The 16,606-nt window shown below is 39.1% G+C and overlaps 1 protein-coding gene across 1 annotated transcript in view; it reads left to right on the forward strand.

Annotated features, from left to right (window-relative positions):
* The window catches only part of lamb1a (laminin, beta 1a), a 107,584-nt gene that overhangs the window by 34,092 nt on the left and 56,886 nt on the right, over positions 1-16,606 (forward strand). Inside the window, exons 9-15 of the mRNA XM_061916652.1 lie at positions 2,896-3,084; positions 7,000-7,176; positions 8,599-8,711; positions 10,354-10,433; positions 10,597-10,732; positions 12,917-13,075; positions 15,292-15,419. Coding sequence (XP_061772636.1) covers positions 2,896-3,084; positions 7,000-7,176; positions 8,599-8,711; positions 10,354-10,433; positions 10,597-10,732; positions 12,917-13,075; positions 15,292-15,419 — 982 coding nt within the window. The remainder of the gene's footprint in view (positions 1-2,895; positions 3,085-6,999; positions 7,177-8,598; positions 8,712-10,353; positions 10,434-10,596; positions 10,733-12,916; positions 13,076-15,291; positions 15,420-16,606) is intronic.

A 16,606-nucleotide genomic window follows, 5' to 3' on the forward strand; every position in this document is an offset into this window, starting at 1 on the left:
GAAGCTGGATGAATTAGATGCCAAAAACCAACCACTTTCATGTGGTATTGTACAGAAAGGACAACTTTTTTTCTCCTCCATTTGAAAATGTGGGCATTATCATCATTACTGTCTGATTCCAATCAATGCAAGTCATCAGAATCAGGTAATACACCAACTTATATTCTTGTCTTTGTGAAAGAAAGACGTCTATATGTGTTACACATGCTTGTATTATCATTAAACACATTTAACTTGTTTACAAAAATGTCTCTTTCATAAATAAATAAATATAAATGATATATATAAATGAGGTAGATCCCCTCGAGTTGGTCAATTGAAAAGTAGCTCGCCTGCAGAAAAAGTGTGGGCACCCCTGGCCTAGACCATGTTCTTTTATTAAACTAACTAAGTAGCCTCATTTTACTGATTTTGTTTTTTTGTTCTGTCTCTACATGATCGCATTTGCAAGGTCTCCTTTCTTCTCTGTATTGCATGCGGAGGAGTGCTTGCATTAACTAAACAATGCATCTCATTTCTGACTTTGTGGAGTCATTTTGTGTCTTTCTATTTGAAAGTTTTTGTTAAATGTAACTATGTAGAGCAGGGGTGCCCACACTTTTTCTGCAGGCGAGCTACTTTTCAATTGACCAACTCGAGGGGATCTACCTCATTTATATATATCATTTATATGTATTTATTTATGAAAGAGACATTTTTGTAAACAAGTTAAATGTGTTTAATGATAATACAAGCATGTGTAACACATATAGATGTCTTTCTTTCACAAAGACAAGAATATAAGTTGGTGTATTACCTGATTCTGATGACTTGCATTGATTGGAATCAGACAGTAATGATGATAACGGCCACATTTTCAAATGGAGGAGAAAAAAGTTGTCGTTTCTGTACAATACCACATGAAAGTGGTTGGTTTTTGGCATCTAACTCATCCAGCTTCCATACACTTTACAAGAAAAACATTGGCGGCAAGTTCCGTAGCTTGCTTGATTGACATTCACGGCACCCGAGGGTCTTGTGAGATGACGCTGGCTGCTGCCAGTTCATTATTATGAAAAAATGACAGAGAGGAAGGCGAGAAACACTTTTTATTTCAACAGACTTTCGCGCCGTCCCTTCCGTCAAAACTCTAAAGGCCGACTGCACATTTCCTTTCTTCACAATAAAAGCCCTGCTTCATGCTGCCTGCGCTAACAAAATAAGAGTCTCGGAAAGCTGGCATGCACAAGTGATGTGCACGCCAGCTTTCTGAGGGATCGCTTGTGCACGCCAGTTTTCCGAGACTCTGTATTTAGTTAGCGCAGGCAGCATGAAGCAGGGCTTTTATTGTGAAGATAGGAAATGTGCAGTCGGCTTTTAGAGTTTTGACGGAAGGTACGGCGCGAAAGTCTGTTGAAATAAAAAGTGTTTCTCGCCTTCCTCTCGGTCATATTTTCATAATAATGATCTTGCAGCAGCAGCTTCATCTCACAAGACCCTACGGTACCGTGAATGTCATTTAAGTGACGTCTTGGTGAAGATTGATGATCACAAATTTTTAGGTCTATTTTTTTTAAAAGCCTGGCTGGAGATTGACTGACACACCCCCCGCGGTCGACTGGTAGCTCGCGATCGACGTAATGGGCACCCCTGATGTAGAGTTACTGAGTATTAGTGTAGCAAAATGATTTGGAAATGCATATTTCAATCACATTTGTCTCTGTAAAAATAAATCTGTTTGGTCCTGTTTAAACATTTTCTAACATGAACAAGTTAACAAGGTAGCAGTATAGCAGCGATTACCAAAATCCATAATCTTTAAACAGCCTAAGTGCTTTCATAAAATGTTAGCATGCTAAGATTATTATGCTAACATAGGAACAATTAACATAGATGCAAAATGGCACTAAGTAACAAAATCCATAATTTTTAGCTTTATTTTAGGGGTTTCCACAGTGTGGCCCATTGCAGCCCACAGTTAAGTTTTTATTGGCCTCTCAAGACATTCAACGCAGACAAAATTAACATGTGCCGGATTAAAACAATACACAAAAAAACTAAAAAAATATGGAACCTGCTCAAATCCCCCTAAAAATGTGACCTGTAAACTCCAAACACTTTTTAACGATTTCTGTGCTTCCTGTCATGATGAACGTGCAAAGATAACTTGAATGATATGGCAAGTTTTCAAGTGTCCTTAAATCCTTAAAAAGGTTGTAGTTGGCGTAATAAAAATACAATAATTATTTTTAAAAAAATAAGACAATAAATAAACATATCTTATATGAAATATCTCAAGTGGGTTAAATTAGTTGTAAAAACTAATTCGCATTGTTATCCGGTTTAGCTCAGTTGGTAGAGTTGCCGTGCCAGCAACTTGAGGGTTGCAGGTTCCATTCCCGCTTCTGCCAACGTAGTCACTGCCGTTGTGTCCTTGGGCAAGACACTTTACCCACCTGCTCCAAGTGCCACCCACACTGGTTTGAATGTAACTTAGAAATTGGGTTTCACTATGTAAAGCGGTTTGAGTCACTAGAGAAAAAGCGCTATATAAATATAATTCACTTCACTTCACAACACAAAGCTATGATATGGATGTTTTTTGTTTTTTTTCAGATAGCTTAGCACAATCAATCTTTTGGGGAGGCATTTTATGCAGCCTACAAGATCATTTGAATTGGAGAATTTAAACAAAAGTGCCCCAAACAAACCTTGTTATTACCCTCCTTTGTATGCGTGCACTATTCATACACATTGTGAAATTAAAATGACATAGTGGTATTAAAAGGACACATTGAAAACAAGCATACCACAAGGCTGTCACATCACTGTTTAGAACTTTTGATACTATTGTAAAAAAAAATATCAATCTGTAGATACATGTACTTTAATTATGGGTTTCTGTGGCATTTCTAGAGTGTAACTGCAACCAGCATTCTGGCTCTTGTCACTTTGACCTGGCCGTGTATGTGGCGTCTGGAAATGTAAGCGGGGGTGTCTGCGATGACTGCCAACACAATACAGCTGGACACAACTGTGAGCAGTGCAAACCATTCTACTTCCAACACCCGGAGAAAGATGTGAGAGATCCAAATGTCTGCCAGTGTAAGTAATGAGCATTTATTTACAAATATGGCTTCTCACGATCATTAAAATATAATACCGTATTTTCCGGACAATAGGGCGAACCGGATTACAAGGCGCACTGCTGATGAGCGGGTCTAGTCAGGTTTATCTTCATACAAAAGGCACACCGGATTATAGGGCGCAATAAAGGGGTCATATTACAATTCTATGTGGTCTTCATAACATGTAATGGTGGTTCTTTGGTCAAAATAATGCATAAATTATGTTTTACATAGTATTTTCAAGCCGCTTTCTGACAGTCGCTTCAGGATGCGACGTTTTGTGGGCGGTCTTATTTACGTGGCTCACCTTCGGCAGCGATTTTTGTCCGTCATCTTTGTTGTAGCGGTGTAGCGTCCAAGGACGGAGTGGAAGAAGTGTCAAAAGATGGAGCTAACTGTTTTAATGAGATTCAGACGTTACTTAAATCAATAACGGAGCAGCATCTCCTCATCCATGGCTCACTAGTGCAATAACAACCCTGGAAATCTGACCGGAACTCTCCAGTAACTAAAGTTGGGTGAATAATGTAATCTCACAACATCGGTATGTTTTAGCGCTTCCATGGCGAGTTTACTGACAGATATAAGTAATAACTTTACACTACTTTATATTAGAAATGGCAACAGCAGAGGGTGAATGTCCCATAGCAAGAAGATATAGAAAAAGAAGAAGCTTATCGACTATGAATACAAAGGCGGACTCGCTCAAATTTTTAGGACTTATGCAGATCCCAAATACACATCAACAGGTACCAGAAGGTAAGAAAAGTTGCTTTTGCATAATATTGCGAAACAAAACGCAAGATAATATGTCTTACCTTATACACACACCATAATAATACTGGTATGTTGAAGCACAGTACAATCCATCAAGCGGTGCGGCTTCATAGCTTACCAAAGTTGTACTAAAACATTTCGATAGATTTTGAGCGCCGTTTGTAATGTTCTATATTTTCAATCAAACATTAAATATTTTGGTGTTGTTTACTTGAGTCACATTACAGTCTACATGTATCTGTTATGTGTGACTGCTATCCTATTACAGTGTACACGTATTTCTTCTGTGTGACTGTCATCTACTGGTCACACTTATCATTTCACAATGTACCAAATAAAATATCTTCGAAATCGGTAAGCACAACCTAAATTATTCCATACATTAGGGGCACTGTCGAGTTTTGAGAAAATGAAAGGATTTTGAATGCACCTTAAAGTCCGAAAAATACTGTGATTGTAAAAATAAAATTAGTGGTCAACGTGCATGCAAATTCCTGAGATTGTGACGGTAAAACATGAGGAGCGAATTAGTGAAAAAAGAGCATGTCTACTAGAAGTTTGGGATGTCATCACGGTTGCTACTTCTTACTTGACACAACGTTAGTATGCCTAATCAATAATCACACAACTCAACACACAAGTAAGGCATATGATGTCGGCAAGTTTGCATGTTCTCCCTGTGACTGCATGGGTTCCCTCCGGATACTCCGGCTTCCTCCAAAGACATGCACCTGGGGATAGGTTGATTGGCAACACTAAATTGGCACTTGTGTGTGAATGTGAATGTCAAATGTTGTCTGTCTATCTGTTTACCCTGTGACGAGCTGCCGACTTGTCCAGGGTGTAGACCGCCTTCCGCCCGAATGCAGATGACATTGGCTCCTGCGACCCCGAATGGGACAAGCGGTAGAAAATGGATGGATGGATGATGTCTGCGTTCACCTAACCGTGGACAGTCACATAATTGGCCAATAAAACGGAATCAGCTCATAAACGCAAAATATTATCAGGGGAAATTAACATTAATGTAAATGAAATGTTGTCATTGTGAGTAGAATAAACATTTGTTTGGGAAAATAATATGTCCGCTAGTGCTCATTAATCCACAACACACTTAACTGCGCCATCCTGAACTTCAACAATGTTGAGACGGTCACTTGAAATGACAACTAAACTACGAAATTAATAGTGATGAGAATCTTTGGGCACCTCACGATTTGATTACGATTCGATTAAAAATCTATTATTGATGCATCTTTAATTTATGTATATTGATGCAGTTTCTTTCCGTTTCACTAAATAAGCATTTATCTCCTGCAACTTAAAAAAACAGTGCATTTTTAGTAAGAAACAGTTAAATTAATTCCTACGTTTATTAAATTAATGGAAATTTATGCAAAACTAAAACATAAAAGCCTTATATTAAAGGAGCCGGTCGGATCTCTCTGTGAGGTGGCTCGTTACAGTCAGCCTCATTTTAGAAATGTCTGCAATACTTTATTTTTACAAAAATAAATCGATTATCAATTATTGAAGTTTACTGATGGATTTTATCGATTAATCTGTTCGTGTTGTTGAGCACATCTTCGATGTAACAATCATAATGTACAGTGGTCGCAACTTGAGAGGCGCTCACCTTTTTTCTAACAGTTCCCTCTTTACTCGTCAATCTAAGAACAACAACACAGCACACTTCCCCCTTCACAATAATAGCACAGTGGGCCACATGGTCTGACTGCGCTAATATTATAAATTTTCCCAAAAAGTACCTCCACAAGCAAAATGCACGTATTAATACATTTACAAAATGATTATGCTTAGACATAAAATACTGGTCAAAATTGTCCAAAGATGTATTGCACCAGTAAATGTGAGGATTTTTGCATTTAATTAACAAACATTTTATTAAGTTGTATTTGACACAAAAAACATGTAATAAGTATAAAAAGGTAAAACACTGAATTATGAACTATGAAAATTCTCACCTACAATAAACCATGAACATTTTAAAATATCCTAAAATGGGTACAATACAGTTTGGAGCTTGCCTTGAACTCATTATGGAACCTATTCTCCCAGGTGCTTAAGTGAGAAAAGGTGTGCAACTGCGCAGCTTTCTCCCTCTTGATTTAGGTCTTTTACTCCACGCCTTTACCCAAGATGCGCACTTTGGTTGGAACAACCCTTAAATTTGGCCGTTCCCTGCCAAATCTGGTCTTAGCTAGAGGCATCATCTCTTAAAGGAGGTCATATTAAGTTTTTTTTTCCGCATTTAAAACAGTTCCATGTGGTCCACATAAAATGTAATAGGGCTTTGGTCAACATTTTGCATAGATTTTATTTTACAGTAATTTCAAGTCACTTTCTGACTGTCTTTTTAGGATGCACTGTTTTGTGGTCAGTCTTATTTACGTACTAAAGCCCTACTCCAGGCCAAGCCCCCAATATTTTAGCATGGATGTGCATGTACAGACAGTCTGCCCTATTACAAGAGGATAGAGAAAAAAACAATAACTTTGGATTACAACCGAAATAAAATTGAAGAGTCACGCAAAGCTTTTTGGGTAAACCCCTACCATTAATGGAGATATTTGCTGATGTAACTAAGGCAAAATACGTCACTGAAGGCTCCATTCCAAACAGCTGATTTGCAGAAAGACCTCAAGTCTTTTTCCAAAGTGTATTTGTCTAGAAGGAAAACACACAGTCACCATCAGTAAATGTTGGAAATCAGTAAATCATGGCAAGTTTCATTGTGTGGCAAAACTCCTTTTTAGTCAGCCCATGAACTTTTGACCCCTATAGCAAAAAAGGTAGAAAAAAAAAATGACAGAATACAATACATTCCATTGTTTCAAAATATTTGAAGAACTGTCCTCGCTAGAGACAGCACTGTCTGCAAAGCAACAGGAAACACATGAAGACACAAAATACAACAATACAAGCACTATTCAGTGTGACTCAGATTTTGCATTTCATTCATAATCTATAAAAATTAAACTAAAAAACACTGATTAAACTGTGGAATCCAAGATCAAGTATTTATGTGGTCTTCATAGGATAGTAGGTTGAAAGAAATCTATACTTTTAAACTAAATGTTATGTGTCTCTTCAGCTTGCAGTTGTGACACCCTTGGTTCCCTGAATGGAGGAATCTGTGACGGGAGGACAGACATTAGAGTTGGACTGATTGCTGGTCAATGCCGCTGCAAAGCCAATGTGGAGGGTGAACGCTGCGATCGCTGCAAACCGGCCTATCACGGACTCAGTGATGACTCTGAAGGCTGCAGGGGTATGACATAATCTGCAACATGGATGGATCATAGGCATCCACTCACAAACACCCTATTTTTGATCGTTATATCAGATTTGCACACATGTACGCATTTTTAGAAGGTGGCAAGCATTTTGACCCTTGAACACTGCTCTCAGATGCCTAATGTACAGAGAGTTGCAGAGCTTTCCTACTGAAATCGGACGTACGATCAAATCCAGACAATGAGTAATTCAGATGTATGAAAGTGTTCACATGCAAAAATTTAAGCACATTTCTTTGTTACATCGCAATCTATTTGGAATCGACCGCAGACGTGTCCGTGGCTTGGCACGCCCTGGTTACGCCTGCTTATAAATATGCAAATCTTATTGAAAGCAGCCATCTCACTGAGGACTCAGTAGGAGGTGCATCTTTCTCCTGCTACGAAAAAAGCAAACCGGCTAAAAAAAAAGAATTGGTTGAATGGACATTACAAAAACAGACAACCGTTTGAAAATGTAATCGCTGCAACCGACCCCTTCCATTTGTGCTCCTCGACTGTCATTAATTCATTCATTTTTAATTATCTATTTAATACTGTGTTAATAAAAACTTGAATGCATGTAGTTAGATAATATGGTTTAGTGCTGACATTGTACAGGCTTCTGATGTTATATTAGTGTTTTACACTTTCTGTATTAACTTACTATATCCATAGTTTATTCAAGAGACAGTAAGAAGTGCGCTCTAACGTTAAATGGTCACTGAATGAAGCCTTGACAGAAGTACCTGTTGCTGTTTGTTCACACTGAACTGACACAACACCAAACAAATAAGTGTAAGTGACAAATTGCCACTAACATAATTTAACTCAGTTATTATGTCTTACCTTTACTTGGGTGTGTAAAGATGCACCATATTGGACATATTTGACCCTTCATTCGCAATTTTCTTTTGGCAGGTTTTGCGAATGGGTGAGCCATCGTCTTCAGTGAATCCCTGGTCATTTTTTAAGTGTCAAAAATGTTCAAGTACGCTGTTTTTTCCTGCTGCCATTTTAAACTAATGTAAAGAGATAAAATAAATACAATAAACTGTCCTAATATAGCATACTAGCGTATCCCTTGATAGGTGTGCATAAGTGAGTGCACCGTTAATATACTTTTGTTTTCATCCTGTGCAGGTTGAGCCAAAATTAACATACCAGCATAATGTCCAATTATAGAGAGTGATGTGGACTGAAACAGCCTTTGCAAATATTGTAAATAACTGTGCCGTTTTTAGTCATGGTTAATAGTAAAACTGGTCAGTGCATCGCGACTTGATCGAGACCAGTCTAGGATTGAGGCCAGCTTGGACAGCCTTTAGCTTTACCTTGACCTGTGATTGAAATAAATGAAATTTGTGAATGACGTAAACTTAGAGAAAGTGTAACAACACTTTAACATGGTGTTTCAGCCTGCACTTGCAGCCTTCTTGGAACCGTTCCTGGAGGAAACCCTTGCGACAGTGAGACAGGAAACTGTTTCTGTAAACGACTGGTGACTGGACAAGACTGTGAACAGTGTGTGGTGAGTTAGATGTGTACAGATAGCACTAAAACTGAGGGGGTCCAATCCGAGATTAATATCATATGTCTGTCTGATATCAGCAGAAAAAAGAAGTATCTTATATAAAATATATAAGATTATATACCTGCTTGTAAAATGATCTGATATTAGCGGTTTGATGCAAACAGTCCCACAGTGTTTACTTGTGCCAAGCTGGACAGCCAATACTAGTGAAGTTGGCAGGTTGTGTAAATCGTAAATAGAACAGAATACAATGATTTGCAAATCATTTTCAACCTATCTTCAATTGAATACACTGCGAAGACAAGATACTTAACGTTCGAACAGGTAATCTTGGATTTTTTTGCAAATAGGAGCTCATTTGAAATTTGATGCCTGCAATATATGTTTCAAAAAAGCTGGCACGAGTGCCAAAAAAGAGTGACAAAGTTGAGGAATGCACATCAAACACTTATTTAGAACATCCCACAGGTGAACAGGCTAATTGGGAACAGGCTAATTGGGAACAGGTGGGTGCCATGATTGGGTATAAAAGCAGCGTCCATGAAATGCTCAGTCATTCACAGGAAAGGCCATGTAACACAATGGTAAAAATGCCCCTGTGCTGCCATTAAATTCTAAGTTAATGATTATTTAAAAAAAAATGAAGTTTCTTAGTTCAAACATGAAATATATTGTCTTTGCAGAGTATTAAATTAAATATAAATTCAAAATAATTTGCAAATCATTGTAGCTGAGATAGGCGCCAGCGCACCCCGCGACTCCAAAAAGGAATAAGTGGTAGGAAATGGATGGATGGATGTATTATTTTTTTATTTACGATTTACACAACGTGCCATTTAATAGTTTTGGGTTTTGTAACATCTACAGTAAATGTCATCCAATATGCACATTAAGTTGTTTATTTTTCTTGTATTTAAGTCAGGTAATTTACAAAAGGTAAACATGATAGGTTATGGGCTACTGAGAGCTAGCAGATACACAACAGCTAAGCTCACAATAACATACAAGCTGGACATATGTAATTAGTGTCCTTAATTCAACAATATTGCAGTCTGAAATAGCACAATGGTCAATACAGACAAATGAAATAATTATCATTGCATATTACTTACACATACAAAGTCTCCAAGGCCAAAGCGTCTTGGAAAATATTCAGTAACAAATGTGTCCGCATCATTCAATTTACTGCATCATGAGCTTACCTTAATTATTTATTGTAGCCACTAGGTTTCGCCAAAAAATGACAGCAGAAGTCCATTCCAGATGGTTAATAGATTAGTGTTTTTCATATATACCATTGTTCTCTTGATCATTTCACATAATCAAACATTTTGTAACATTCCACCCTGCAGAATAATAACATTATATATGATTAATACTGATACCTTATCATAACAATATCGGTATCATATCAGAAGTAAAAAAGTTCTATCAGGAGTTCTGAATGCTCCTAACTGAAACCAACCAGAATGTGACAGGGCAGTATAACGCATTAGTAATCCTGGGAGTGCATTAAGTGTTAAGTTTGATAGCGTGTGACGAGCCTCGATGATTTCATGTGTTTTCATGATGAAACATGTAAGGATGCCCTAATAAAATCTGTTTTTTGTGTGTGCGTGTGCGTGTGTGGTATGTTCAGTCTGAACACTGGGGTCTTAGTAATGACGTGGATGGTTGCAGACCATGTGACTGTGACCTGGGAGGAGCAATTAATAACCAGTGAGTTAATACACAATATCTTTCAACCGAATGCTTAATTGCTAACAACTAATCATCACTATGCTCTGGTTAGAGGTCGAGCAACTACTGTACTTATAGTTGAACTTCACATCGAATAAAACCTCATTCACACATTTGACTTTTTGTTCTGTCTGTTCTGCAGGTGCAATCAGCAGAGTGGTCAGTGCGTCTGCAGAGATCACATGTTTGGCCGTCGTTGTGATCAAGTTGAGTCAGGATTCTACTTTATTGCGCTAGACCACTACACCTACGAGGCAGAGGATGCCAAGCTTGGACCCGTAAGTCACATTTCTGCTTTTAAAGTCATCATTTTCCACTGAACAAGTTTTAATATGTGTACTTTTTTTAAACCAAAAACTAAACAAAACATCATCCTTTAAGCTTTGTGCAATTTCCGCACAAAGAAAATTTAAGTAAAGCTAAAGTATCACATATAGTCATACACACGCTGGGTGTGGTGAAATTACCCTCTGCATTCGACCCATCCCCTTGTTCCACCCCCTGGGACGTGAGGGGAGAGGTGAGCAGCGGTGGCTGCGCTCGGGAATCATTTGGGAGATATAACCCCCAAGTCTTTGATGATGAGTGCCAATCAGGGAGGTAATGGGTCCCAGTTTTATAGTCTTTGGTATGACTCGACCAGGGGTTTGAACTCACAACCTACCGATCTCAGGGCGGACACTAATTTCAAGGCCACTGAGCATCAGGATTTAGTGTGACATCCAAAAAAATAAATGCATCCAGTTAATTTTATGTATTTTTAGAATTTGCTAAACATCCCCGTAAATTCAAATTGTATTTTTAATGAATGAAACTTCCTTCTAATCCCGTTCCCCAACTCTCCTGGACAATAGACACTGCTTTCATTTATCCACTTGCCTTTTTCCGTTAATGTTAGAAGTCCACATGTCCCAAACAGCAGACTTTATCGACATATCTTTAGCCATTACCCCCACTATCCAAAAGGCTGTGCTGCACTGTGTTTGTTTATTTGTGTGGCGTGAGGCACAATTCCTCAGCCAGTTTAAAATCGAATGTTGTGGCAGGAGGAGAAAGACACGGTTGCTGCTTAAAATAACACATTTTTATTTCAAGACTGCCAACTGATACTGAACCTGTAATTTTGTGCGCCCAAAACACAGTGCCAAACAGCGCCCCCACCTACATACCCACTGGGTATAAGGCATGGTCTTGGTGTCCGCCATGATAGAAATGTTTGATGTGATACATTTCTCTGGCATTAATGTTTACAGCACTTCTCGTTTTCTACATTTTGTTATGTTACTCCCTTGATTTAATATACCATAAAGATGAAATATTTTGAAACAATTTTTGCACAAAAAAAAAAAAAGGAAAAATAAGAAATCACATGTCAGTCCATGGTTCTCGCCCGGAAAAGGGTGGAGTGCCATCCCCGGGTTGGGGAGGAGACCCTGCCCCAAGTGGAGGAGTTCAAGTACCTAGGAGTCTTGTTCACGAGTGAGGGAAGAGTGGATCGTGAGATCGACAGGCGGATCGGTGCGGCGTCTTCAGTAATGCGGACGTTGTACCGATCCGTTGTGGTGAAGAAGGAGCTGAGCCGGAAGGCAAAGATCTCAATTTACCGTTCGATCTACGTTCCCATCCTCACCTATGGTCATGAGCTTTGGGTCATGACCGAAAGGATAAGATCACGGGTACAAGCGGCCGAAATGAGTTTCCTCCGTCGTGTGGCGGGTCTCTCCCTTAGAGATAGGGTGAGAAGCTCTGCCATCCAGGAGGAACTCAAAGTAAAGCCGCTGCTCCTCCACATCGAGAGGAGCCAGATGAGGTGGTTCGGGCATCTGGTCAGGATGCCACCCGAACGCCTACCTAGGGAGGTGTTTAGGGAACATCCAACCGGTAGGAGGCCACGGGGAAGACCCAGGACACGTTGGGAAGACTATGTCTCCCGGCTTGCCTGGGAACGCCTCGGGATCCCCCGGGAAGAGCTAGACAAAGTGGCTGGGGAAAGGGAAGCCTGGGTTTCCCTGCTTAGGCTGTTGCCCCCGTGACCCGACCTCGGATAAGCGGAAGAAGATGGATGGATGGATGGATGTCAGCCTACATAAAGATTTACGGTCTTTGCTTTCAAATTTAAAAAAGAAGCTCAAGTGCATCTTGTTGCCATTAACAATCCTTAAGATGTTTTTAACTGGAGTTTAATCTAGGATGAATTCAGTTGATTAGACTTAGTTTGGAAACGTCTATTTCCAATAATTGCTGTGTTGTATGTTCTGTATAACGTTTGTCCTGACTTTAAAAAGTGATTAATTTTTATTATTTTTTCTGTTTCATGCACTTCTGCATTCACTTGCTGTTTTACAGTTTTGAGGTTATGCCGCTTTTCATTTTCGATCTCCAATCATCAATCTTTTCTTCTAAATTGTAGACTTCAGGAGATTTTTTCACTTACTGGTGGTTTTGCTGCTTTATCTCTTCAGGGGGTGATGGTGGTTTCTAGGCCCTACCCTCGGGACCACAGTCCCACTTGGACAGGTATTGGCCTGGTCAACGTCCCAGAGGGAGCATTCCTGGAATTCACTGTTGACAACATTCCTCACTCCATGGAGTATGACGTTCTCATCCGATATGAGCCGCAGGTAGGATACAGTAGCCCATGGGTTATTGAACGAGCAGTTTGTTGTGTGTTTTACATTACGATAAATATGGTGTTCCTTCCTTCATCGCAGTTTTAACTACCACTGCTCCGAAAATGCAGATTTTCTTAAATTATTCAATATTGCGGTTAAAATCACTTTTTCGCTTAATTTTGTTGATCTTCTCTTAGACCTGTTAAACCCTCAAAAATGCGGCAAATCGTCTGCTTTGCTGTGCAGCACTGTACTCATCGTCATTGTCTCCTTGATCCAGTCCATGCTTCACTTGTACTGCACAGTATATTTGTCATCATCATCTCTCATGTAACATACCGGTATTGTAACCACTTGCTTTTGTTGTAATGCGTCAATCTTTAAAGGGGTCCTATAAACCTCTCCCGACGGGTTGATGGTATATAATATATACCATCATCTTAAACACACATATTAAAACTGAAATCCCCTGATGTTTGTGGTGTTAAATTAATCACAACATTAGCATGATGGTACTACTGGTTTAAAGTTTCTTAAAAAATTAAGTAAAAAAAATAACTTGAAGCCTTGTCCAGCTACCATGAATTGATTAACTAATGTGGACCCCGACTTAAACAAGTTCAAAAACTTATTCGGGTGTTACCATTTAATGGTCAATTGTACGGAATATGTACTGTACTGTGCAATCTACTAATAAAATTTTCAATCAATCAATATAAAAAGCTGTTTACTGACATACTGTATACTATTCACATTTAGGTAAATGATATTACAAATGAACAGATTATCGGCCTCCTTGACTACTAATAATAATTATTGGCCCTCTGTTTGGGGTCATTGTCCTGTTGGAACACCCAACAGTGCCCAAGACCCAACCTCCGAGCTGATGATTTTAGGTTGTCCTGAAGAATTTGGAGGTAATCCTCCTTTTTCATTGTCCCATTTACTCTCTGTAAAGCACTAGTTCCATTGGCAGCAAAACTGGCCCAGAGCACAATACTATCACAACCATGCTTGACGATAAGGGGGTGATACTAGGATTAAAGGCCTCACTTTTTCTCCTCAAAACGTATTGCTTGGTATTGTGGCCAAACAGATCAATTTTTGTTTCATCTGACCAGAAACTTAACTCCAGAAGGTCTTATCTTTGTCCATGTGGTCAGCTGCAAAGTTTAGACAAGCTTTTAGGTGTTGCTTTTGGAGCAAGGGCTTCTTTCTTGCATGGTAGCCTCTTTGCATGGCGATGCAAAACACACTTGACTGTGGACACTGACACCTGTGTTCCAGCAGCTTCCAATTCATTGCAGACCTGCTTTTTGGTGGTTCTCGTTTGACTCTTGATCATCCCGACCATTTTTCTCTCTGCAGCAGATGATAACTTGCAATTTCTTCCTGATTGTGGCAGTGACAAAACTGTGCCATGCACTTTATACTTATGAACAATTGTCTGTACAGTTGCTCTTGAGACCTTAAGCTGATTTGAAATGGTTCCAAGTGAGTTTCCTGACTTGTTCAAGTCAATGATTCATTTTTGCAGATCTGTGCTGAGGTCCTTTAACTTTCCCATTGTTGCGTTTGTAACCGAGTCTAATGACTGTATCACAGGAGCCTTATTTAAATGGGCCATGCCGTGATGCTAATTTGATTTAATTGTAACTTTTCTACATCACCAAAATTGATAATGTATGTTGCTGTATGTTTCTATACTTTTGACCCAGCAAATTTGGTCACATTTTCAGTAGACCCATAATAAATTCATAAAAGAACCAAACTTAATGATTTTTTTTTTGTGAACTTAAACAAGTTGAAAAACTTATTCGGGTGTTACCATTTAGTGGTCAATTGTACGGAATATGTACTGTACTGTGCTATCTACTAATAAAAGTATCAATCAATCAATCAAACAAACAAGTATGTGTTCCAATCATTCTATCAAAAAAATAAGAGTTGTAGAAATTATTGGAAACTCAAGACAACCATAACATTGTCCTTCACAAGTGTATGTAAACTTTTGACCACGACTGTATATACGCATACACACACATACACACCATAATTGTCCTTCTAGCACAAATGGGTTTAATTATTTTAGTTTTGTTGGTGTATTGCAAAAAACTGCATGTTGATAAACTTATTAAATAAATATAATTTAAAATGGGTTTTCATTTATTTAAATCGCTACTGAGTATATATTTAAACAATAATTGTTTGATGTGTTCTTTCAGCTGCCTGAACAATGGGAGGAGGTTTTGATGACAGTGATGAGACCAGCACCAATTAAAGCCGACAGTCGTTGTATAAATACTGTGCCGGATGACGACCACCAGGCGACTTCACTTCACCCTGGGTCACGGTAATTTCATTAGCTTTTAAGTCTTGTTTTCCTGGATGAACTGCCTCTCGGCTATGAAGTTGAGGGATGCATGTGTACTGTATAATTGAAACCTTCGAAGCACATGCATTAAGTGTTAGTGTTAGAAGCTAAGTGTTTAGAACCTTAACACCGACACAAGACTTGTGAATGTTGTACAAAAACAAGTTTTTATGAATGGACAAAAATCAAGAAAAAGTTTAAAAGGGGTCTATTAAGCAAAACCAACTTTTTTTTAACTATTGGTAGCTGTTTTTGTGTATATGGAATACCCAAAAGTCCTGAAAATGCTAACTCAAACAATGGAGGCATGGCAATTTTATTTATAAAACAATCTTGTCTTCTTTTAAACTTGATCCAAACAAGCCAATCAGAATTTCAAAGTTAAAGTACCAATGATTATCACACACACACTAGGTATGGGAAAATTAATCTCTGCATTTGACCCATCACCCTTGATCACCTCCTGGGAGGTGAGGGGAGCAGTGGGCAGCAGCGGTGACTTTATTGACAAATTTGTCTGCATATAAGGTAGAGGTTTACACGAAGAGTGCAAGTCAGCCATTTTAATTCAGTTGTCGTCCAAACTTGTAGTCAAAGTTGGGTCAGACTGGCTCGTACATGCACAAGCGTGCTAAAATTCTCAGCTTTTTGCCATTTTTAATAAAAAGTAATCAATCAATCAATGTTTACTTATATAGCCCTAAATCACTAGTGTCTCAAAGGGCTGCACAAACCACTACGACATCCTCGGTTGGCCCACATAAGGGCAAGGAAAACTCACACCCAGTGGGACATCGGTGACAATAATGACCCAGTGGGACGTCGGTGACAATGATGACTATGAGAACCTTAAAGAGGAGGAAAACAATGGATGTCGAGCGGGTCCAACATGATACTGTGAAAGTTCAATCCATAATGGATCCAACACAGTCGCGAGAGTCCAGTCCAAAGCGGATCCAACACAGCAGCGAGAGTCCCGTTCACAGGAAACCATGCCAAGCGGAGGCGGATCAGCAGCGCAGAGATGTCCCCATCTGATACACAGGCGAGCAGTACATGGCCACCGGATCGGACCGGACCCCCTCCACAAGGGAGAGTGGGACATAGGAGAAAAAGAAAAGAAACGGCAGATCAACTGGTCTAAAAAGGGAGTCTATTTAAAGGCT

The sequence above is a fragment of the Nerophis ophidion genome, linkage group LG12 (assembly GCF_033978795.1).
Source record: "Nerophis ophidion isolate RoL-2023_Sa linkage group LG12, RoL_Noph_v1.0, whole genome shotgun sequence".
In the NCBI taxonomy this organism is placed as follows: Eukaryota; Metazoa; Chordata; class Actinopteri; order Syngnathiformes; family Syngnathidae; genus Nerophis; species Nerophis ophidion.